This window comes from Mytilus trossulus, unplaced genomic scaffold (genome assembly GCF_036588685.1).
Source record: "Mytilus trossulus isolate FHL-02 unplaced genomic scaffold, PNRI_Mtr1.1.1.hap1 h1tg000380l__unscaffolded, whole genome shotgun sequence".
Classification (NCBI taxonomy): domain Eukaryota; kingdom Metazoa; phylum Mollusca; class Bivalvia; order Mytilida; family Mytilidae; genus Mytilus; species Mytilus trossulus.
This window is the reverse complement of record NW_026963343.1, coordinates 342,894-368,638: the sequence shown is the minus strand read 5'-3', so window position 1 is coordinate 368,638 and position 25,745 is coordinate 342,894. Positions and strand designations below refer to the sequence as shown.

The 25,745-nt window shown below is 31.1% G+C and overlaps 1 protein-coding gene across 4 annotated transcripts in view; it reads left to right on the top strand.

Annotated features, from left to right (window-relative positions):
- LOC134702059 (probable protein phosphatase 2C T23F11.1) overlaps positions 1–17,974 on the top strand; it is a 28,687-nt gene extending 10,713 nt beyond the window's left edge. For 2 of the 4 annotated variants that reach the window (XM_063563156.1, XM_063563154.1), the window contains exons 4-10: positions 4,203–4,268; positions 4,647–4,786; positions 7,606–7,747; positions 8,864–8,947; positions 9,897–10,042; positions 12,663–12,835; positions 15,691–17,974. In XM_063563156.1, coding sequence (XP_063419226.1) covers positions 4,203–4,268; positions 4,647–4,786; positions 7,606–7,747; positions 8,864–8,947; positions 9,897–10,042; positions 12,663–12,835; positions 15,691–15,763 — 824 coding nt within the window. In that variant the 3' untranslated portion in view covers positions 15,764–17,974. Of the gene's footprint in view, positions 1–4,202; positions 4,269–4,646; positions 4,787–5,761; positions 5,809–7,605; positions 7,748–8,863; positions 8,948–9,896; positions 10,043–12,662; positions 12,836–14,388; positions 14,452–15,690 lie in introns of all 4 variants that reach the window. The other 2 variants (XM_063563155.1, XM_063563157.1) reach the window with 2 other exon arrangements.
- Positions 17,975–25,745: the final 7,771 nt, after the last annotated feature.

The following is a 25,745-nucleotide window of genomic DNA, read 5'->3' as shown; positions in this document are numbered from 1 at the left end:
TATCTGCCCTGAAATTTTCAGATGAATCGGTCAATCGGTTGTTGGGTTGCTGCCCCTGAATTGGTAATTTTGAGGAAATTTTGCTGTTTTTGGTTATTATCTTGAATATTATTATAGATAGAGATAAATTGTAAACAGCAATAATGTTCAGCAAAGTAAGATCTACAAATAAGTCAACATGATCAAAATGGTCAGTTGACCCCTTTAGGAGTTATTGCCCTTTATAGTCAATCTTTAACCATTTTTCATAAATCTAAGTAATCTTTTACAAAATCTCCACTGAAACTACTAGGCCACAATCATCTTTGGGGTATCTAGTTTGAAAAATGTGTCCGATGACCTGGCCATTCAACCAAGATGGCCGCCACGGCTAAAAATAGAACATAGGGGTAAAATGCAGTTTTTTGCTTATAACTATGAAACCGAAGCATCTAGAGCAAATCTGACAAGAAGTTAAATTGTTAATCAAGTCAATATCTATCTGCCCTGAATTTTTCAGATGAATTGGACAACTGGTTGTTGGGTTGCTGCCCTCCAATTGGTAATTTTTAAAGAAATTTTGCCGTTTTTGGTTATCTTGAATACTATTATAGATAGCGATAAACTGTAAACAGCAATAATGTTCAGCAAAGTAAGATCTACAAATAAGTCAACATGACCTAAATGGTCAATTGACCCCTTAAGGAGTTATTGCCCTTTATAGTCAATTTTTAACAATTTTCATTAATTTGGTAAATTTATGTAAATTTTTACCAAATATAGTTCTCTGTTACTAATGGGCAAAGTTCATGATAGATATAATTGTAAGAAGCAAAATCGTTCAGTAAAGTAAGAACTTCAAACACATCACCATCACCAAAATACAATTTTGTCATGAATCCATTTGTGTCCTTTGTTTAATATGCACATAGACCAAGGTGAGCGACACAGGCTCTTTAGAGCCTCTAGTTTATATATCAATTATAGTGGGTTGACATGAGATAAAAATAAACCCCTTCGTTTTGATGGTCAATATGAAGTGTACAGTGATGAGTCTTATCCTGAACACTATAAAAAGTATCACAAGTTCCTGTTCATGCAAGATAATAACTTGACATTTGTAGCTTCCTTCGCAAGCAAAAAACTTAATTTTTGGAAAATTTTAGTTGGATTCTATAGGCTTGTAGAAACAAAATTTAAAGCCTGAAAGTAATGTTACAAACCAAGGTCGTATGACTTTCAGTTCATTATAACATATATAAAGACTGTAGAATTAAAAGTTAAGCCATAGGACTTTCTAGTAGCATAGATTTTCATAGAAATAGTTTCTTTATTCTAACTCATTTGGATGAAAAAAACATCAGAATCAATTTTCTCCTCACCTGGAAACCATTGTCAAGTGTTAGTGCTTTTAAAAGGCTTGTCCTATGAAATAAGTGGACACAATTGTCTTTAGGATTATATACAAATTTACCATTAGATCTAAAATCACAAACACAGGTTCATTCATCATGTTCATCACAATTCACAATGTTTTGAAACTGACCATATGATTTTTAAATTCATATGAAGCAAGTTTCTGTAAATTTGAATATTATCAAAATCATTATAAGTGCATGTATATATATACTAAGTCCTGTATGCACATTTCTCTTATATTTATTACGAATTTACAAAGTGTTATCGACAAATCATATTTCATTCAGATTGCAAGCTGATTTTAAAAATTTCAAGTTTGTTGCTGAAGTTTTCCTGAAAGTGACTTAACTAAACAATAAACACAGAGCACATGACAAATAAGTGAATATGGTAGAACTGTGATATTTTTTTTTATATATTTTATGCATTCCCATTTGTTAATAGAACTCTTATTTATCAGCTGTTAAAATGGTTTGTTGTATTAAATTAGTTCTTTAAGAATCAACTGTTACTATTTACTTTCCCATGTAAGTTTGTTTTCATTCTTTTAATAAGAGGTCTTGTAATTAAGGTAACTGCATACATGAAAATATCTGTAAATTAGTGTACATGTATGGCAAGATAAAAATGCAATATATATAGCAGTACATTTATGTGATATGATAATTTAAAACACATGAAAAATAATCAAGTTTTTTTTTAATTTTGAAGCTTCATAATGTCTTTAAATATATATTTTTCCCCAAAATGTACGGTAGTGATCATGAAAAGTTAAACTTCTCTGCAAAAGTGTGAAAGATCGATGTACATATTTTTTAATTATTTTTTTTCTAAACTTCTTAGCAAAATGATACTTATGATGAATAAGTATATTTCATGCTTAGGTAGTAATTTGTTGTATATAAACCAGAGCTTTAATGAGTTTATATCACACTGTAAAGATAAATCAATATCTAATTAATACTGTGGCCATTTCTTTACTGTCTTCATTATTGTAAACACAAAGTAAAAGGTCTTTAATTGTAATTGGAAAGTAAAGGTTCACAATCGACTGGCAATAACTAGAGTATAGATTTAAAAACTTTTACAATCTTACATAAGAATTAAACACAGGTAGGATGGTATCCATCAGTAATAATGATCGATTGATTTATACATCATTTAAACCAGAATTAAGTAAAGATGGAAGTGTTGATTAGCAGGTGTAGACATCTTGTAAAGCTAATTAAATTACAAAGTAGGATGTACTTTCTCTGTGATAACCTGACACTGATATTCCTATCATCTTAGTTAAGACACCTGTAGTATAACTTACATGCCTCATAATGTAATGATGTAATATCCAAAGCTTAATGAGGACAAAAGATGAAGTGATTTAGTTAAAGAGGTGGTGGGTGGATATGTTTTTTTCATTATGTTCCTCTATTAGTTTGTTTCTCTAATTAATCTGAAATTAAAATATTGTGAAATATAAGAATTTAATGATCCCAAAAAGTATGAAAGGAAAACAAATATGATAGTTCAAGGAATAAAGGACAGATATTTTTAATAACTATAAATTTAGAAATAATTGATAGGTTTTTATTGGATAAAGATTGAATGAAATGCAACCAAAACCCTGTTACTGACTTGATCTCCAATCTTCCAAGGCTTATCCCTACCTTTTAACATTCTATACACTCTAATCCATGACTAACGGTATTTTACGAAATTTCCCTATGATCTTATAACTGAGTTGAATGATAAGTAAATTATCTATAGAAACTTAAGGAGCACGTGCAGTTGTTTATTAAATTAACATAAAATTAACAATGTAGTCATAGGTAAAATAGTGATAACGGATTATCATGTGTCATCTCCACTCGATTGCTTTTCTCAATTTCGTCGTACCGATTGAAGCCAGAAAAACAATCTTTTTGAGATGATCAACTATAGTCTAGAAATATTTCCAGAAATATTTCAATGTAATATACATTTGTATATATATGCTCAGATATTCAAGTCACAAAATGATGTTACAATGGGCAAGAAAATTACATAGCTTTTGCAAGTTGCAAGAATCTAATATCCAACTTGTTAGCCTTCTGTCATTGTCTGTGTAAAAACGACAAATAAAAAAAAAATCAACTCTATTTTTAGCTTATATATCATGTATATATAGGAAAATGGTGTTGATTAAAAATTACACCATTCCAGGCCCTTTTGTTTTCCAAATAATTAATATTACCAATAATTGATCAGTTCCAGGTCCAAGGGTTCATACAAACACATTTTGAAAGCAGAGAAAACTGTGCATCTTATAATCATGACTTTAGCAGATGATAATACATGTACCAATGCAAAAATCCAGGCTTAAATAAGCTTACACTTAGTTATATGCTTTAATTCAGTCACAGACCCCTGATATCACGGGTGTGAACTAGTCTGTTCTAAAGATACAAATGATGTCATTGTGTCATTGGAGTTATCTCCCATTGTCCAGAACTGTAGTTGAATCACCTGCAACCAATTCAATATTTTATTTTAATTCCCACTGATAAATTTAAGCAATATTTACCCTTCAGTGCTTACAAACACTTCATCAATGCTATTAATGGAACTTAATGGTTATCACATTAATAAAAAAAATGCATTTGATATCTGATACATACAACTGTCTGAAGATTTTCCTGAAATCCTCATAATAAATCTCGCATTTTAGTCCATTCTTCGAAATTCTGAATAAAAAATTTGCAACATTATTTCTTGATTTACACTAAACATGCTATTTAATGTGATGTATAAAGTTTTGTTGTTTTTTACAGGTGCCCGAGTTGCTCAGTACGCAAGCCTACACTTACACAAGAAAATATTAGCACAACCTTATTACTGTAAGTACACATAAAGGAAAAATATATTTTATGTTTTCTTATTTTTTTACAGACCAATTAGGAGTTATTGTAAAAATTATTAATATTTTCATATAATCATTAAGATATTAGTCTTCAAGAATTTATGGGTTCAGTTTTGACACACCAGTGTTCTTGTAGATTTTCTGACTACAGAATCCAAGTACAGTGTAACTAAATGTGAAAAAATTCTCTGCAAGAAAAAAAAATTAGGACTACAGTATAGCTATTATTTAAAATTAATTTTTTTCCTTCATATTTAGTTTTATTGTAAATTTTTAGTTCTGCAGAACATTTACTATATGGTCATGATCAGTAGATACTGAGCTAATTTTAGTTCATAATGTCTTATTTTTACAGCTCAGGGAAATATTAGTGACTCAATACGAAGGGGCTTTTTAGCTCTGGATGAAGAAATGATGAAAGATGAGTTAATGAAAGATGAGTTGGCAGGTACAACAGCTGTGATAGCTATCATTAAAGGCAGTGATATATACTGTGTAAGTTATTAAATCTTAACAGGCAGGTACAACAGCTGTGATAGCTATCCTTAAAGGCAGTGATATATACTGTGTAAGTTATTAAATCTCAACAGACAGGTACAACAGCTGTGATAGCTATCCTAAAAGGCAGTGATATATACTGTGTAAGTTATTAAATCTCAACAGGCAGGTACAACAGCTGTGATAGCTATCCTTAAAGGCAGTGATATATACTGTGTAAGTTATTAAATCTCAACAGGCAGGTACAACAGCTGTGATAGCTATCCTTAAAGGCAGTGATATATACTGTGTAAGTTATTAAATCTCAACAGGCAGGTACAACAGCTGTGATAGCTATCATTAAAGGCAGTGATATATACTGTGTAAGTTATTAAATCTCAACAGACAGGTACAACAGCTGTGATAGCTATCCTTAAAGGCAGTGATATATACTGTGTAAGTTATTAAATCTCAACAGGCAGGTACAACAGCTGTGATAGCTATCCTTAAAGGCAGTGATATATACTGTGTAAGTTATTAAATCTCAACAGACAGGTACAACAGCTGTGATAGCTATCCTTAAAGGCAGTGATATATACTGTGTAAGTTATTAAATCTCAACAGGCAGGTACAACAGCTGTGATAGCTATCATTAAAGGCAGTGATATATACTGTGTAAGTTATTAAATCTCAACAGGCAGGTACAACAGCTGTGATAGCTATCATTAAAGGCAGTGATATATACTGTGTAAGTTATTAAATCTCAACAGGCAGGTACAACAGCTGTGATAGCTATCATTAAAGGCAGTGATATATACTGTGTAAGTTATTAAATCTCAACAGGCAGGTACAACAGCTGTGATAGCTATCATTAAAGGCAGTGATATATACTGTGTAAGTTATTAAATCTCAACAGACAGGTACAACAGCTGTGATAGCTATCCTTAAAGGCAGTGATATATACTGTGTAAGTTATTAAATCTCAACAGGCAGGTACAACAGCTGTGATAGCTATCCTTAAAGGCAGTGATATATACTGTGTAAGTTATCAAATTACAAAAGACAGTCAGTTTTGTTTGTCTGTGACAACAGTTACAGAATGCAACACTAAGTAAAACTAAACTTTTGTGGCGACTGTGAAAGCTCTTTGTATAAAACTTTATATTTTAGAAGACCTGGATGCTTCATACCTTATATACAGATACCTTCCATAATGAAGTTTCTGTCTGTCCATTGTTATGAAAATTCATTTTCATTGTACCATTGTACAGTGCTTGCATAGCATAAAGTTTGATCCTTTTCCATCTACATCCATACATCCGTTCCAAAATTAGTTTCTAATCTCTAACTCTCTAGTTTGCCTCAAACTAATGTTATGAAACTTGTACACAATGCTTATTACCACAAAACAAAGGTTCAGTTTAAATAATGGCGGCCTCACATTAACTGTTCTATAGAAATAATGAGAAATGCCCACAATGATAATGTAAAAAAAATGTTTTTTCTGTTCTCAAAGTTTTCCTCAACAGTGTCAACCAAATTTTATGTTACTTATGCACATTAATGCCTGTTACCACAAAACACAGATCAAGTTCAAATTTTGGTGGCTTCACGTTTACCATTATAGAATTATTCCCCTTTCCAAAAGGAAAAATTGCTGAATTTTTCTTTTTCATTCTCAAATATACGAACTGATACATGTATTAACATAATTTGTATTCTAGATTTTTGTATATTTGTAAGCGACTTCAGACCACAGCTTATTTGAACCCCTGGTCATGTTGGTTACTGTTTTTATTTAAAAATTTACCAAAGCCATTGTTATTTAGAAAAAAAGATTCTGTAACAGTTCCTCAATATGAATAGAAACTAGCCAGGATATGGAATTCATATACAAAGACATGTTTGCGATGATAGAAAAGTTAGACTTGAAGCAGGTCAATATTATACACCTATTGACTGGGTGTGAGGGTATTAGCAAGTTTGTTGTCCCTGAGATACCAACTATTGCTCGAGGCAAAGCTTTGCAAAGGCTTTGCCTCGAGCAATAGTTGGTATCTCAGCGACAACAAACTTGCTATTACCCTCACACCCAGTCATTAGGTGTTTTATTATACTGAACAACACAGTCATTAAGTGTTTTTATATACAAAATTAATATTTTCTAAAAGTGTACCGTGATATATCATATGAAAGAAAAGAAAAAACTGTCACATAACTTGACATGCACAAGATAAACTATATTTTTTTATGTATTTTTCTTATATTTGTAAATATTTTCATAAATTGCAATCAAGACTAGAAATGCTTGTGTTAAATGTTCCGTGCGTATGATAAATTTAAGCTAAAGTACACCAAATGCAAATATGACGACCGAACCCATATTATGAATAAGCTTTGGTACTATATCTTTAAAAAATGCACACAAAGATTTTCTCTCTTTTATATTTGCTTATTGTAAGTGAAATTACAATGGACACACACAGATTACACCGTTTACAATATTAGAGTTTGACATTGCCAAGCAAAATAGTCAATGACATCATTATTGTCCAATGAAAAATAAGCATGAAAAAGTACGGGAAAGATGATTATGGAACTATTAACCGGGGTAATAGTCTTTGAAACTATTAACTGGCAAATAGTCTGTGGGATGAAATAGCACAACTATTTCATTATTTTTTATAAAGAAAAAACATACTGAGGTATAATAATTTGCTCTATTTAATAATAAAGGTAATAACAGCTGAGAGCCTGTCTTGGAATATAGAACATGATGAATTGTTATCTTGTGATTGCAGCAAGACACTTATATGTCATAATATTTGATATTTCAGGGAAACGTTGGTGATTCTCGTGCAGTAGCCAGTGTACGAGGTGTTGTGGAACAATTATCATACGATCATAAACCAAGCAATGAGTTAGAGGCTCGACGTATAACAGCAGCTGGGGGCTTTGTGGAATTCAACAGAGTTAATGGTAGTCGAAACATTAAATATTTTTTTAAAAGAATTTTGTTTTATATAAACATTGTATATGTAAACCTTATTTCAAACAATGTTGCAATTACTTTTCTTTTATGTTGAAATGATCAATTTAAAGATATGATAAATTTGATATGATCAGCACTATCTTCACCAAAAATCATATAAGGAAAATGAAGTGAGTTATACGGAAATATTTATTACTTTACAAGTAAAAATGAGAATGGAAATCGGGAATGTGTCAAAGAGACAACAACCCGACCATAGAAAAAACAACAGCAGAAGGTCACTAACAGGTCTTAAATGTAGCAAAAAATTCCCGCACCCAGAGGCGTCCTTTAGCTGGCCCCTCAACAAATATATACTAGTTCATTGATTATGAACGCCATACTAAACTCCAAATTGTACACAAGCAATAACAAGAAACTAAAATTAAAATAATACAAGACTAACAAAGGCCAGAAGATTTGTTTCTGAAAAGAGCCACTGAATTTTGTTAAAAAAGATCAAACATGTGTTCAACAAAGATTTAGGTTTATGAAACGTAGAGCACTATAATTGTGTTTGAGAACATGAAGTTTAAGATCGAACAAGTATTGAAGATTATAATGGGGAAATACTTCTTAGGGGAATAAAAGATATGTTACATGTATCAATAACATGTAGTATTTATTTGTAGATCATTATTAAGATCAATTGATTGCAAAGAATTATAAAAAAACACATTGGTTTCTGTTTGAAGTGTTTTTATTTCACAAAATAGAGTAAGATTGGATATATTGCAGTCATATTTAGTTTATTATCTGCCCTTGTATCTAAGTACATTTGAGCAAAAGTGATCTCCCCTGCCAAAATAATAACTAAGTATATTTTATTTTATGAATATTAAATGATTAAAGAGAAAGAAAAAAAGCTTTTATTTTGCTAGGATAAAGAAAACTATTGCTTAAAAAATATGTACAATAAGATAAATGACAAATCTATGAGGGTTATTGAAAGTTCAGTTTAAAGAATTGGTTTTCATATGAGGAAAAGTGGATTGATGGGGTTGAATCTTATAGTCTCATTAGTATAAAAAAAAATACTCATTTACAATATCCTATATTTAAAGGTAATTTAGCTTTATCAAGAGCATTAGGAGATTTTGTTTTCAAGAAAAATGAAACCAAAAGACCAGAGGAACAAATAGTAACTGGTATGTATACAGATACCCGTAGAAAAGGTTGTGGTACCATAAACTAGCAAAGTTAATAAACAAAAGTTATATTTCAGTTGAATGTATCCATTATTGTCAGTTGCTGATCTCTGTTTTAGTCTCATTAATGTTTTTAAGATTTGTTTTATTTTTTTATAGATTAATTTTTTTCGTAAAGTAGAATGCAAACACTTAAATTGAGAGTGTGGTGCTAATTCATAATGTCTTGATATTATCTGATAACATTAATTAGATCATTTTATCAGGACCAGATGAGCATTTTGTTAGTGAATGCCTCTTCAGTGATGGTTGAGACCAAAATACTTGAAAATCCAAAGTTAGTTAAAAATATAGAGTTATACCAAAAAAGGATAAAAGGAGTAGCCAAAGAATCAGATTGCATGAGGGAGATATATGATTAGTTTAAGATATTTCCCAAAATGTTGTGACAGCAAGAATGGCAAGTCTGAAGAACATACTCTATAGATCAGCAAGTCTGAATAACACAATCTATTTACGTAATTTTAATGTTAGTTCAAAAGTATAAGCTACTGGGCTGATGGTACACTCGGGACTAACAATCAAAATGTTGAGGTAACCACCCAGGGGAAGTAATAAAAGATGTATTGAATTGGGTTGATATCTCCCATGACAAATATTAGAATAAACATTTAAACGATATCTGTGACAGTAAATCTCTAAAAAAAAGGAAGTCAACAGGAACGGAACTCAAATCTGATCTTGTACAAATATATATTGTTCTGTAATTATAAATATAAATTTACATCAATTAAAGAGAAATAGTCACAAAAACCGACTGAAAAGACATACAAAGCTATTTATAATGATGCAAAAGAAAACTATAATCAAACTATCTGTATCTAGAATTTATTACTGAAAAGAAAGGATTTGGTGGGTAATTGTAATGTTTTTATTTGAATACTTGTAGCTTATCCTGACGTTGTACAGAAACGTATAACATCTGACCATGAGTTTATTGTTCTTGCCTGTGACGGTATCTGGGATGTATTAACTAACCAGGAGGTTGTCACTTTTGTCAGGAGCAGGATTGCTCAGGGAATGCAACCAGATATGGTATGTACTATGTAGTATATCTGTACTTTTTAGAAAGAAAAATATATAAAGTATAATGTATAAAGTATAAATATATCTTAGAATCGGTATTGTCACAAAAATTAATCTATACTATTAAACGAGAAGACCTCATTTTGGGTGTTGCTTCTCTTCTTTCCACAATAAATTAATCATCATGCCTCTGTGTCCTATGGGTACAGTGCATAATCGCATTTGTCATCCATTCATATGATTATTCGGGTTGAGTTATTTTGGGTGAAAAACGAGAACAAACATGTCCGTATATGTTTCCGTCATCGGTCGAAATTTTAAGTCAAATTAGAACCCCGGTTTGCGTTTTTCTTTTTACTTTGAAACAAATACATATACTACGAATGAAGTGTATAATTTTCAAGTTTACTATCCACGGCAGTCACAGGGTTCATTTAAGAGAGAGGGTCTGAATAATCAATCAATGACCGCTGTGGATCAATTATTAAACTTAGAATTGACTGTAAAAAGAAAATACACTTTCGGGACGTCTGGAACGGGTGTTTTTAAGATCGAAATTTTAGGATTGACCATTTCGGGATCCGGGATTTCATTTTTCGAATTTCGGGATGTCGAGATATTTAATTTGTATAATAAGTTCAGAACCTCAGGATTTCATGTTTTTAAGCCCTGGATATCGGGATCAGGGCCCCTCCGCAGTGGCGGATCCAGAAGTTTTCACACGCAGGGGCCCGTTGACTGCCTAAGAGGGGCCCGCTCCGGTCATGCTTCAGTGATTCCCTATATAAGCAACCAATTATTTGCCAGAAAAGGGGGGCGGGCCCCCTAAATCCGCCCAGTCCAGACCCCCCTTTAATGAAAGTTCATTATATACAGATAAGCGCTAAAATTATTCATGTGTCATTCAAATTAATAGAGAACAAACAAAAAAAAGGATTTTTTGGTGGAAAAAGGAGGAGCCGGGCTAGAAAAACAATTATCCTGTCCCAAATTACCTAGCTATGACTTTTGATACCTTTTCCGAAATTCTCAAATCACTAAATGTTTTACAAAAAAAGAAGATGTGGTATGAATGCCAATGAGACAGCTCTCCACAAGAGACCAAAATGACACCGAAATTAACATTTAAAGGTCACCTTATGGCCTTCAACAATAAGCAAAAGCAGATACTGCATAGTCTGATATAAAAGGCCCCGAAATGGCAATGTAAAACAATTCAAATGAGAAAACTAACAACCTTATTTATGTACAAAAAAGGAACGAAAAACAAATATCACTGAACCACTGAATTACAGGCTCCTGACTGGAATGTTCATAATACATGTACACTAAATGTATGTTCATAATTAAATTAATAGAAAACAAAAAATGGGAATTTTGGAATTAAAGGAGGAGGGTTAAAAAAAACATTTTCCTGTCCCCAAGTACCTTTTAGTACTTTTGATACTTTTCCTGAAATTTTCAAGTCATTAAATCTTCTTCCTACAACACTTTACATCCTTTCAAATACGCTCTGAATGCCTGCGATTTCGCGGGTGTGCTCTAGTCATTATAAAAAGTATGGGTTATTATTCTGCTTTGATTTACTATGCCAGTACTAAATGGTAGAAATAATACTGATAGTTGTGCAATGAAGAACTTGAGTTGCAAGATGAGTTATCTACCCTGATTTTGCCTTTTACAGTGCATTTTGTATAGAAAATTCTCAAACAACCCAAAGTTAAAACAAAAATACTGAACCCCAAGACAAAAAAGCAAGCCAACACATTAAGAAAAATGCCATATTCTAAAATTGGAACATACATTTTCCAAAGAAAATGATTGGTTAAAAATGATTTTATAGCTAGCTAAATCTCTCACTTGTATGACAGTTGAAATATATAAATGTCTTGCATTTTTAAGGGACAAACTAAAGTATGTGAGAAATACTTAAGTTGTGAAATAATTGTGTACATTTATTTCAGACATTGTTTAATCATAAAGGACAAAAATTTTAGATTTATTATTTTGATTTCAGGAAATCCTTTATACAAATATTAGTACTATTACAATTTTATAGATACAAGTCTTTAACTTTACACATAGCCTGTATTGTTTTAATTTTCTCATTGAAAAAATATCGCACAACATAACTAAATGAATTTGATATATGATCTGTTGATCTAAATAAAAAGGATAAAAAAAACATGTTAAGTCAGCAGGATGTAATATTAAAAAATATTTTAATGATTCAATATTTAGCACCTTATTGTAATGTGAGGTTATATTTTATATTTTCAGATTTGTGAAGAATTTATGACTCGATGTTTAGCTCCAGATTGTAATGTGAGGTTATATTTTATATTTTCAGATTTGTGAAGAATCAATGACTTGATGTTTAGCTCCAGATTGTAATGAGAGGTTATATTTTATATTTTCAGATTTGTGAAGAATTAATGACTCGATGTTTAGCTCCAGATTGATTGTGATGTTATATTTTATATTTTCAGATTTGTGAAGAATTAATGACTCGATGTTTAGCTCCAGATTGTATTGTGAGGTTATATTTTATATTTTCAGATTTGTGAAGAATTAATGACCTGATGTTTAGCTCCAGATTGTAATGTGAGGTTATAATTTATATTTTCAGATTTGTGAAGAATTAATGACTCGATGTTTAGCTCCAGATTGTGAGATGGGAGGTTTAGGCTGTGATAATATGACTGTCATTATCGTGTGTTTTCTTAGTGGAGGAACATACGATGACCTCGTTAAACGTTGTCAACGACCCAGTCCTGCTGGTCCTGTCACAAATATGACAAAGTACTAACAAAATTGTTATGTTAAAATTTTATTTTATTTATTATTTATATTCACTGTTGATTTTTCCAAAAGTCACTTGGAGATACGTAAAAAATTAAATGTTATTTATTTCCAAAAACTTGACTGTATCAGGGCTTGTTTGTCACCTGAAAATGAATTTCACGACTTGAAATTTTTGTGTTGCTTCAGTAAAGACTTTTGTTTTGAGGGAGTTTTTTACTATTGATACAATATACCCAGGATAATTGAGTTGATGGCAGCTAAACAAGCCCTGATTTAGTAGCCCGAGAACATTTGGAAGTATTATATTATCCAGTGAATGTTTTATGTCACTGGGCAGTTGTTTGTATTCAAGTCTTTGTTTGTTAAACAGTTATTTATTTATTTACATTTGTTATGCAAGACCATAGGTCACCTGTGGTAGTGATACAAGGCTATAATAAACTAAACAGAACTCAAAGACGCATGAGCATCCCTCCATGTTCTCCTTTCTAATTAAAATAATGTGCAACACAACATTGACTTCTAGTAATACACTGTTTTCTGTGACACAATTGCTACTCGAGTTTTTAGCATGTTCAAGGCTAGAAATGTTACATAATGTTAACATAAATATTCTGTTGCTTGCTTTTAAAGCCAAATTCGTCACATTTTCAATAACTAGTTGAAATGATTTTATATATGAAAAGTTTTCAAATGTTACGGTTGATTTTATAATTTTGGTTTAAATTAAGTGAAATAAATAAGGTTACTGAGTACTCTGATGAACTAGTGTTGAACTGTAGTTTCTAGTATTATAAAGATAATTCCATTTAGACATAACTTTTACACTCATTAAAAGGTAAATAACCTCTTATTTTGAATCATTAGTTAAGTGAAAAGCTACTTGGCTCAAGAACACATTTATTTACTAGTTCATCTCTTATAGACAATAAATGCAAACTAATAAAGTCACACTTGCGCTTTCTCAGTCTCTATTTAAGTTGGTGACGTAATACTTTTGGGACAATTAATATCAAAAGGATTAAAAAAACTTGATCAGCTATAACTCAAAATATTGAAAACTCTATGTCATTGGGGTCTTAAATTCAGTTTAACAGATTCAGACATTTATTTTGTACCTCTTTTAACTAGACAAAATCATACTTTTTATATTAAATTCATAACCCATATTTTTAGTATTATTTCGTCCCCTACTTCAGTAAAGAAGAGCAAGCACTATTTTAATATAAAAACCAAAATTTAATTTAGATAAGACCCTTTTAATAAATTAAAATCTGTTATTAATATTGGTGTAATTTTCCATCAATGTTACTTATAGTCGAAATGCAGCTTATTAAAGCTGTTATAAGAAAGATGGAATAAACTTTCAACTGACATTGATTGGATGCTTGATGTCATGTGACATGTTTCAACTGACATTTGATTGGATGATTGATGTCATGTTCCATGTTTCAACTGACATTGATTGGGTGATTGATGTCATGTGACATGTTTCAACTGACATTTGATTGGATGGTTGATGTCATGTGACCTGTTTTCTTTTGTTTCAGTGTACGTCGTGGTAGAGACCAACTATGATAAGTGTGTATGTTAGATAATCACTTTAATAAAAAGTGGGTACATTGTTCACTTGTATATCTATTTTGCTGTGTGCACTTTATATGTTATTCTCCTCCTTTTACTTTAGTATAATATCAAATCATGTACCTTGTCTTTAATTTTATTTATGGATCTTTGAAAAGCCAAAGAATTATTCTCTTTTATATGGTAATGACATGTGAACTTATTATATACATTATTTTGTAAGAAAATACATGAAAATATCACTGTTAAATATTGTTATACATTTCTTCTAATACATTAGTATTGGGCAAATATCGGATGGGCAATGCAGCATGTAAAATGATGGCATATTTTTTTTTACTAAATAGCTAAACATTTGAGATACACTTTCTTTGTTTGTTTAATGCACAGCAATTTGAACACCTCATTTAAATCTATAAAATAGAGTTCCAAGTTACTTGTCAATATGATATAATGACAGCTATTCCATTTAGATAGGTTCATCATATCAGAACATGTTTGAGTTGGATCAGAATTTTTATATCATTCTGCTACAATTGTTAAATGATTACGAGAAAAAAAAGTATGTTTTCTATGTGCTAGTCATCTTATTATTATAAAAAAAAATTGATTCAAAACAACAATAGATTTGCTTACTGTTAATTAAAAATTAAGGAAATTTTGTGCACCTGTTGTGTTCAAACAGTATATATTGGAACTTTAACATCAGAGTAATTATATATACTTGTGTATGAGTATGGGAAAAGCACTTTGACATCTTAATTGTATTCTATACATATGTTTTATGTCTAGACAGATTATTTAATTCCTTGTAAGGTTAAAGAATGAACTTTTTGTTTCACACCATGTTTTAAGTGGTGGAATTTTTTTTAAACATTCTGATGAAATAACTTTAAGACAATTTGATTTTTGAATATGATCATGTACATGTTAAACCAGTTCTTCTGCAGTTTCAATGCTATCTTTATGATTACTGTATCTACAATGTTTTGTTAGATAAGTAAACTAGTTAAAAGTTAATTTACTGATCAGTTTACAAAGTTTTCTGAAATATTCAATTCAAAATCTGATTTATGAAATAGTAGTTGTTCAATTTATGCAAAATCCTATAACTGATCACATTTAAGGACCACTTTTCTACTTGATCAATTGTAATATGGATGAATATGAGATATGATTTTAAAATCATAAAGCAGCTTAACAATTTTATTATAAATTGCCAATCTTACATTAACCATGTTTAATTTGGTTGTTTTATTTTATTGCAGGGGTTTTGTTGTTAAATCAAGTCCAAAGAACAATGTTTTCTACAGAGCCTTTTATAACAGACAGTTACATTAACATATTGCACTACTGATACATAGAAGGAAATACTTTTCTCTAAAACTAGTTAATTTCTTTTTCATTTTGATCACAAGTTACAGATAGTTTTTCAAGGCTTTGCTTAAAAATTCTCAATCTCTGTTGGGTCCATTATTTGTAATTGTATTTTTTATTAAACTTCCGTTTTTGAAACCAATGCTTCAATTTGAACTGTACCATGAGCCATACTATTATAACTTGGGGGAATCTGATTTATATTGAATCACTGACCAAAATGGATATAATAAATATTATATCAGAAGAAAACCAAATATCCATATCTAAGAAAGACAAACTGCACTTTTCAACTTCTCTATGTATCATGTGTCATCTAAATAACATTTCCGATATGTTATTTTGAAGCGGTCCCAATAAAATGTAATACTTCTATGAGTTGTATATATATATAAAGTATCATCTTAAGCCACCAAAGAACTGTCCCATGTCTAAGATAATGTAAATAAGAATTTTATGATATATATATTTATTTATTAAACCTGTTATGGCATGGATATAGTATACTAAATTATTTGTTTTTTATTTTCTTGCATTTTCACAAACGCTTTTGAGCAGTACCTCAGAACTTATGATTTGTCTTTCAAGCCATGATCTCTGTAACACATAGTTCTTTTTTGTACACATTGTAAATATCAACTATAAAACATAACTTGTAATCTAAAAAAAACATATGATGTATGCAAAATATCCACTTATTATCATGTGTGTTACTATAAATAGATTAACATGTGTACTTCTGTTACATAGTATTTTCTTTACTCCATAAAATGTAGATTGATTCACAACACAAATTCAAGAAGGACAAAAGTGGTTCTGTACTTTATTTCAACCTTTGGTAAATTAACAACAATTAAAGTTAGTTTAGTGACAGATGTATTCAGTAATTATAAGTGCTTAATATACTTTATAGAGACATGTTTGTGTCCTATCATTGTGTGTAAATTATTTCATTGTTTTATTTTTACTTATCATATATCCATGAAATGGCTCTATGTTTATTAAATACACTATGTAGTTTTGAATTAATTGTAGAAACACTTACACATACTAGACAAGACTGTTTATAGATGATTCTGACAGGAAAACAATAGTTTTTCACAAATAAAGTACTGATTTTTCTAAAATATCCTGTTTATTTTATTGTGAAAAGTACATGCAATAAGAATCTTGGATGCTATGGAAAAAATATGTAAAAAATTCTATATTTGTTTGGTTTTCACTTTTGTGAACAATATTGATGATAAAAATATAGAAAACAGACTAATTCCAGTTTCTATTTGTTAGTGATTGTTCTGTGACCTTATAAAATAATTAACATTTTTCCTATTATTTACTTGACACTATATCATATAAAATGTATTTCTTCATAATTTTTGTTAACCTGAAAATCTAAACTATGATAAATCCAGCTCCAATGTTTCATTTGGAGCTAAAAGTAACTTTATTGCTTATCACATTTCATTGTACATTTATAGTTGTATAACGTATATATAACAATTTCAGGTGTGATTGTTTTATGGAATGATATTTCTAGGGATTAATTTTACAATATAATTTGTTTTTAATGGTTAAATCTTATTTTTTAGAAATAAAGTGGCAATACAGGTCTCATTTCCCACCTTCCTCCCTGTCAGACATATTTTCAAAACATATCTTTTGTATTAACCAATTTTTTCAGGCACTAAATATCCATGAAATACTTGCCACTGGACATTAATGCTAGCAATAATAAATCACTGAATCCTAGAAATTGTACCTGTGAATAAATTTCTTCTATCACTGTGAATCAGTAAAAAAAAATATTACTGTAAAAAGTTATGTGGAAACTTTAGATATGTGATAAAACATGTCATTTAGCACAGCAAATATGGAAAGGGGTAGAAACCGAGGAAATAAACATTTTAGCAGCACATTACAAATTATGGACAAAAATTTACTGCTTTACTCCATTGGTTTTTTTAGGATTTATTTTTTTATATCTTAAATAGTCCCTTGTAAGGCTGTTATTATCTATGTTTTGAAGTGATTCACAAATAAGTTATATAACAATGATCGCCAAACATACAGAATTTGTTAGATAGTTTTTGTTAAAAATTCTGTATTTGTACGTAGTGCTCATGAGGTGAAAAATACACCTAGTTTTGTTGTGAAATAAAAACAAAATGTTTGATAGATTTGTCTGTATTTATTTTATATATGCCACTAAGACTTGATAATGCCACATTGAACCCTTGGTCACTGTTATGGCTTCATATATGTCTTGGATTTAATTTGATTCTGATGAGGTCAAACCAAAGTCTTTAAAGTTGGTATTTGTTGCTTCTCAGCCAAGGATGAATGATCTAGAATCAATTGTAGAATCTTCTGGTCAAAGTCTGAGAAGCATGCCAGAGTGTTTACAGTTTCTCTTTCAAAAGAAGGATATACATATATACATACTTAAACCCAATGTTACAAAGTTCTGTAGTGTATAATGTTTTTAATTCATCAGAAATGTAAACCGTCATTCTTTTAGTCCCTCTTATCATTGCTTCTGATGCTACACAAAAGAATTGTATGAACCTTTTATGATAATAAAGACATAATATGTAGATGTAAAAATTAGATGTGGTATGATTGACCAATCTTTATCAGAGACTAAGTGACATAGCTTGCTGTTCGTTGTAAGTAAAAGCTCTGTGTTGAAGCTCATACTTTGAATTTTAATGGTTTACTTTACAAATAGGGACTTAGTTGTATTGGAGAGTTGTCTCATTTGATTTAATACCGCATCCTTTTATATCTTTATACAAGTTAACAACTACTAGTATAGGTCATGGTACAGCTTTCAACAATGAGCAAAACCCATACTGCAGTCTGCTACAAAAATTCAGAAATGACAAATATAAAACAATTCAAACTAGAAAACTAACTGCCTGGTTTAAATTTATTTATGAAACAATGAATGAAAAACAGTTAAAATGATCAACATCAACAAATGACAACAACAGAATGTTGTGGCAATAAGCTAGTTTGTTGGTACCGAATCCTCCCCCTAACCTTGGACAGAATCTTGTGGCAATAAGCTAGTTTGTTGGCACCGAATCCTCCCCTTAACCTCTGACAGAATCTTGTGGCAATAAGCTAGTTTGTTGGTACCAAATCCTCACCCTAACCTTGGACAGAATGTTACAGTACCAAACTGGTTCTGTATTGATTGGTGTTGAACACCACTTTCATCAATCATACCTGTCAACCTGTGACGATGAAAATGCAGGTCATGACCTGCATTGAAGAATCAAATCTCAGGTCATAACGCGTACGAACTTTTTCTAGCTGAATTTCAGTATTAATGGTACATTTTCTTATTATGTATATGGAAAATACCAAAACATCAATGCATGTTCACTTGGTTAAGTCATTTTATTCTAATTAATTATTATTTCATTGCACTTTTAAAGATTTTAATAAATTTGTGTTATACAGTTTTATGTTCTTTACTTTTTGTAATTATCAAGATACTAGAAATTTTTTTCAATTGTAATGTAAAATGTTTGAGACTATTGGCTCACACAGCAACTCTGAACAAAGTAGGAAATTAGAATAAGATAAAATATAGTAATACAGTTAAAGGCAGTATAAATGTAAAAAATAATTTTCAACTTTTTGTTTTTAAATTGTATAAAAGTATTAAAATAATGAAAAGTTATTTTTATACGACCGCAAATTTTGAAAAAATTTTCGTCGTATATTGCTATCACGTTGGCGTCGTCGTCGGCGTCGTCGTCGTCGTCGTCGTCGTCGTCGTCCGAATACTTTTAGTTTTCGCACTCTAACTTTAGTAAAAGTGAATAGAAATCTATGAAATTTTAACACAAGGTTTATGACCATAAAAGGAAGGTTGGTATTGATTTTGGGAGTTTTGGTCCCAACATTTTAGGAATTAGGGGCCAAAAAGGGCCCAAATAAGCATTTTCTTGGTTTTCGCACTATAACTTTAGTTTAAGTTAATAGAATTCTATGAAATTTTGACACAAGGTTGATGACCACAAAAGAAAGGTTGGGATTAATTTTGGGAGTTTTGGTTTTAACAGTTTAGGAATTAGGGGCCAAAAAAGGGCCCAAATAAGTATTATTCTGGGTTTTCGCACAATAACTTTAGTTTAAGTAAATAGAAATCAATGAAACTTAAACATAATGTTTATGACCACAAAAGAAAGATTGGTATTGATTTTGGGAGTTAAGGTCCCAACAGTTTAGGAATTAGGGGCCAAAAAGGGACCCAAATAAGCATTTTTCTTGGTTTTCGCACCATAACGTTAGTATAAGTAAATGGAAATCTATGAAATTTAAACACAAGGTTAATGACCATAAAAGGAAAGTTGGTATTGATTTTGGGAGTTTTGGTCCCAACAGTTTAGGAAAAAGGGGCCCAAAGGGTCCAAAATTAAACTGTGTTTGATTTCTTCAAAATTGAATAATTAGGGTTCTTTGATATGCTGAATCTAACTGTGTATGTAGATTCTTAACTTTTGGTCCCGTTTTCAAATTGGTCTACATTAAGGTCCAAAGGGTCCAAAATTAAACTTAGTTTGATTTTAACAAAAATTGAATCCTTGGGGTTCTTTGATATGCTGAATCTAAAAATGAACTTAGATTTTTTATTATTGGCCCAGTTTTCAAGTTGGCCTAAATCGCGGTCCAAAATTAAACTTTTTTGATTTCATCAAAAATTGAATAAATTGGGTTCTTTGATATGCCAAATCTAACTGTGTATGTAGATTCTTCATTTTTGGTCCCATTTTCAAATTGGCCTACTTTAAGGTCCAAAGAGTCCAAAATTAAACTAAGTTTGATTTTAACAAAAATTAAATTCTTGGGCCTCTTTGATATGCTAAATCTAAACATGTACTTAGATTTTTGATTATGGGCCCAGTTTTCAAGTTGGTCCAAATCAGGATCTAAAATTATTATATTAAGTATTGTGGAATAGCAAGTCTTTTCAATTGCACAGTATTGTGCAATGGCAAGAAATATCTAATTTCACAATATTGTGAAATAGCAAATTTTTTTTTAATTAGAGTTATCTTTCTTTGTCCAAAATAGTAAGCAAGAAATATCTTATTGCAAGAAATTTTTTTTAATTGGAGTTATCTTCCTTTGTCCAGAATCAACTTAAATCTTTGTTATATACAATATACAATGTATATTCACTTTTTACTACCAACTGATAAATTTAAATAATCTTTACCATTTAGTGATAACAAGCAGTTTTTTTACATTTTATTTACAGTTTATTTTATGATGTATTTAAATGAGTAGTTATTGTTGCAAACTCCATTAGAATATTTTAATTGAGATTAGTTTTGGAATAAGGGAAAGGGGGATGTGATTAAAAAATTGGGTTCAATTTTTCTCATTTGAAATTTCATAAATAAAAAGAAAATTTCTTCAAACATTATTTTGAGAGGATTAATATTGAACAGCATAGTGAATTGCTCTAAGAGAAAACAAAAATTTTTAGTTCATTAGAACACATTCATTCTGTGTCAGAAACCTATGCTGTGTCAACTATTTAATCACAATCCAAATTTAGAGCTGAATCCAGCTTGAATGTTGTGTCCATACTTGCCCCAACCGTTCAGGGTTCAACCTCTGCGGTCGTATAAAGCTACGCCCTGCGAAGCATCTGGTTCAAAATGTATTTGAATTCTATTTTTTTTATCATTTTATCTTTTTCACCCATAAAACGTAAATATAAGGTATAATTTTGAATGGTGACAAATTAGGGGAAGTAACTCTAACTCTATTTGTAAACAAATGTAGAGCAGTTTATTTACGGCCTAAAGCTAAGGTAATTGGTGTTAATTAACAGTGTGTTTGACACCAAAGCTGTCAAGTAAAGCCATGCACTTAATGGGTCACTTAAATTGACAGTTTACATAGCTAGATGAACTTCCTGTTCATGGAAGAATTACGAATTTGCCGGTATTTCAAAAGAATATTACTTATGAAATCAATCGCAAGGCTAAGAAATACGGGTGAAATCGGGTCATTTTCGGAATTCCCGGGTGATTTCAATGACCCGGCGGGTGTCCCGGGTGATCCCTCAGAATTGTGAAAATCTCGGGTCACACCCGCAGAAAACGGGTCAGTTGACTGGTATGATCAATATTGAGATAACACCTGGGAAGAACCATTGATCTTAGGTAGGAAAACCAACAATCCTACTAATTTTAAGATTAGAGTGAGTACAGGTGCCATGTGCTGGGTACGAACTTCATGATCAGTGTTGAAAGCCTGCTGATACAGTAGTTCAACTACTTACACCACTCACCACCTTGGCCTGCTGTTCTGTAGACCATTTTACATTGCTTAAAAGAAATATTCTCCACAACCTGGGAATTTGAATCTTTTTTCCATTGTTGCCAACAAGTGGGTTGAACATTATTGAATAACTGTTTCACAGATAATATTGGATATGTTCCAAGTGTCTTAACTACAATCCACTTCCTATTTCATAACGAATGTAACCTACCGATTAGAGTATTTTCCTGGTTTGTAATAATAATAAATAACATGAGCAAAAAGACAGGTGCCACATGTGAAGCCGGATCTGCTTACCCTTTAGAGCACCTGAGATCACCCCTAGTTGTTGGTGGTGTTCATATTGCTTAGTCTTTGTCCTTTTAATTTTTATACGACCGCAAATTTTGAAAAAAATTTCGTCGTATATTGCTATCACGTTGGCGTCGTCGTCGTCGTCGTCGTCGTCCGAATACTTTTAGTTTTCGCACTCTAACTTTAGTAAAAGTGAATAGAAATCTATGAAATTTTAACACAAGGTTTATGACCATAAAAGGAAGGTTGGTATTGATTTTGGGAGTTTTGTTCCCAACATTTTAGGAATTAGGGGCCAAAAAGGGCCCAAATAAGCATTTTCTTGGTTTTCGCACTATAACTTCAGTTTAAGTTAATAGAAATCTATGAAATTTTGACACAAGGTTGATGACCACAAAAGAAAGGTTGGGATTGATTTTGGGAGTTTTGGTTTTAACAGTTTAGGAATTAGGGGCCAAAAAAGGGCCCAAATAAGCATTATTCTGGGTTTTCGCACAATAACTTTAGTTTAAGTAAATAGAAATCAATGAAACTTAAACATAATGTTTATGACCACAAAAGGAAGATTGGTATTGATTTTGGGAGTTTAGGTCCCTACAGTTTAGGAATTAGGGGCCAAAAAGGGACCCAAATTAAACTTTGTTTGATTTCATCAAAATTGAATAATTGGGGTTCTTTGATATGCCGAATCTAACTGTGTAGGTAGATTCTTAACTTTTGGTCCCGTTTTCAAATTGGTCTACATTAAGGTCCAAAGGGTCCAAAATTAAACCTAGTTTGATTTTAACAAAAATTGAATCCTTGGGGTTCTTTGATATGCTGAATCTAAAAATGAACTTAGATTTTTTATTATTGGCCCAGTTTTCAAGTTGGCCCAAATCGGGGTCCAAAATTAAAATTTTTTGATTTTATCAAAAATTGAATAAATGGGGTGACCTTCTGCTGTTGTTTTTATACGACCGCAAATTTTGAAAAAAATTTCGTCGTATATTGCTATCACGTTGGCGTCGTCGTCGGCGTCGTCGTCGTCGTCGTCGTCGTCGTCCGAATACTTTTAGTTTTCGCACTCTAACTTTAGTAAAAGTGAATAGAAATCTATGAAATTTTAACACAAGGTTTATGACCATAAAAGGAAGGCTGGTATTGATTTTGCGAGTTTTGGTTCCAACATTTTAGGAATTAGGGGCCAAAAAGGGCCCCAATAAGCATTTTCTTGGTTTTCGCACTATAACTTTAGTTTAAGTTAATAGAAATCTATGAAATTTTGACACAAGGTTTATGACCACAAAAGAAAGGTTGGGATTGATTTTGGGAGTTTTGGTTTCAACAGTTTAGGAATTAGGGGCCAAAAAAGGGCCCAAATAAGCATTATTCTTGGTTTTCGCACAATAACTTTAGTTAAAGTGAATAGAAATCAATGAAATTTAAACACAATGTTTATGACCACAAAAGGAAGGTTGGTATTGATTTTGGGAGTTTCGGTCCTAACAGTTTAGGAATTAGGGGCCAAAAAGGGACCCAAATAAGCATTTTTCTTGGTTTTCGCACCATTAGCGTTAGTATAAGTAAATAGAAATCTATGAAATTTAAGCATAAGGTTTATGACTATAAAAGGAAGGTTGGTATTGATTTTGGGAGTTTTGGTCCCAACAGTTAAGGAAAAAGGGGCCCAAAGGGTCCAAAATTAAACTTTGTTTGATTTCATCAAAATTGAATAATTGGGGTTCTTTAATATGCCGAATCTAACTGTGTATGTAGATTCTTAATTTTTGGTCCCGTTTTCAAATTGGTCTACATTAAGGTCCAAAGGGTCCAAAATTAAACTTAGTTTGATTTTAACAAAAATTGAAACCTTGGGGTTCTTTGATATGCTGAATCTAAAAATGTACTTAGATTTTTGATTATTGGCCCAGTTTTCAAGTTGGCCCAAATCAAGGTCCAAAATTAAACATTGTTTGATTTCATCAAAAATTGAATAATTGGGGTTCTTTGATATGCCAAATCTAACTGTGTATGTAGATTCTTAATTTTTGGCCCAGTTTTAAAATTGGTCTAAATTAAAGTGCAAAGGGTCCAAAATTAAACTAAGTTTGATTTTAACAAAAATTAAATTCTTGGGCCTCTTTGATATGCTGAATCTAAACATGTACTTAGATTTTTGATTATGGGCCCAGTTTTCAAGTTGGTCCAAATCAGGATCTAAAATTATTATATTAAGTATTGTGCAATAGCAAGTCTTTTCAATTGCACAGTATTGTGCAATGGCAAGAAATATCTAATTTTACAATATTGTGAAATAGCTAATTTTTTTTTAATTAAGAGTTATCTTTCTTTGTCCAGTATAGTAAGCAAGAAATATCTGCAAGAATTTTTTTTAATTGGAGTTATCTTTCTTTGTCCAGAATCTTTGTTATATACAATATACAATGTATATTCACTTTTTACTACCAACTGGTAAATTTAAATAATCTTTACCATTCAGTGATAACAAGCAGTTTTTTTACATCTTAATATTTTATGATGTATTTAAATGAGTAGTAATTGTTGCAAACTCCATTAGAATATTTTAATTGAAATTAGTTTTGGAATAAGGGAAAGGGGGGTGTGAATAAAAAATTGGGTTCAATTTTTCTCATTTGAAATTTCATAAATAAAAAGAAAATTTCTTCAAACATTTTTTGACTGTCATACTTAGAACGGTTTAACACAAGATTGGCACACATATTCTGTATACGTTGCAATTTATATAAATCAGTTTGTGAAACTCCAAAAAGTATAACATTGCAATAATCTAAATGTGAAATAACCAAAGATAAGACCAAAGTTTCAGTTGCTTCTTTCGATAGATAGGATCTTATGCACTTTATTTTGTATAAGTTTCTATCTCTATCCAGGCTATGTTTATAATTCTTACACAGAAACTGAATGGTTCAAGTCAGACAACTATATATATATAGATATATATATAAGTTGTTGAGCCAGTGACAGCTCTACAACAGATTTATCCATCTGATCACCAGCAGTGATGGTGATACATGGCTGTGTACATTATGTATATACAACTCGTCTAAACATCAACCCAACAATGTTAGATCTGTAAATTTGCTTTGGCAAATTTTTTGGTTCTTCCCTCGCCGGGATTTGAACCCATGCTACTGAGATATAGTGACACTAAATTGCCCCCACTGTAGCCGTCCTGCTAGACCACACGACCACCTGGGCTTATATATATTTATATACCAGTTAAAACACATTTGATCATCTTTTATTTTGATAAATTATTACAAACAGTGACACAGTACAAATATCAAGACATCAGCATTTTGGCAAGTATTACATTTCT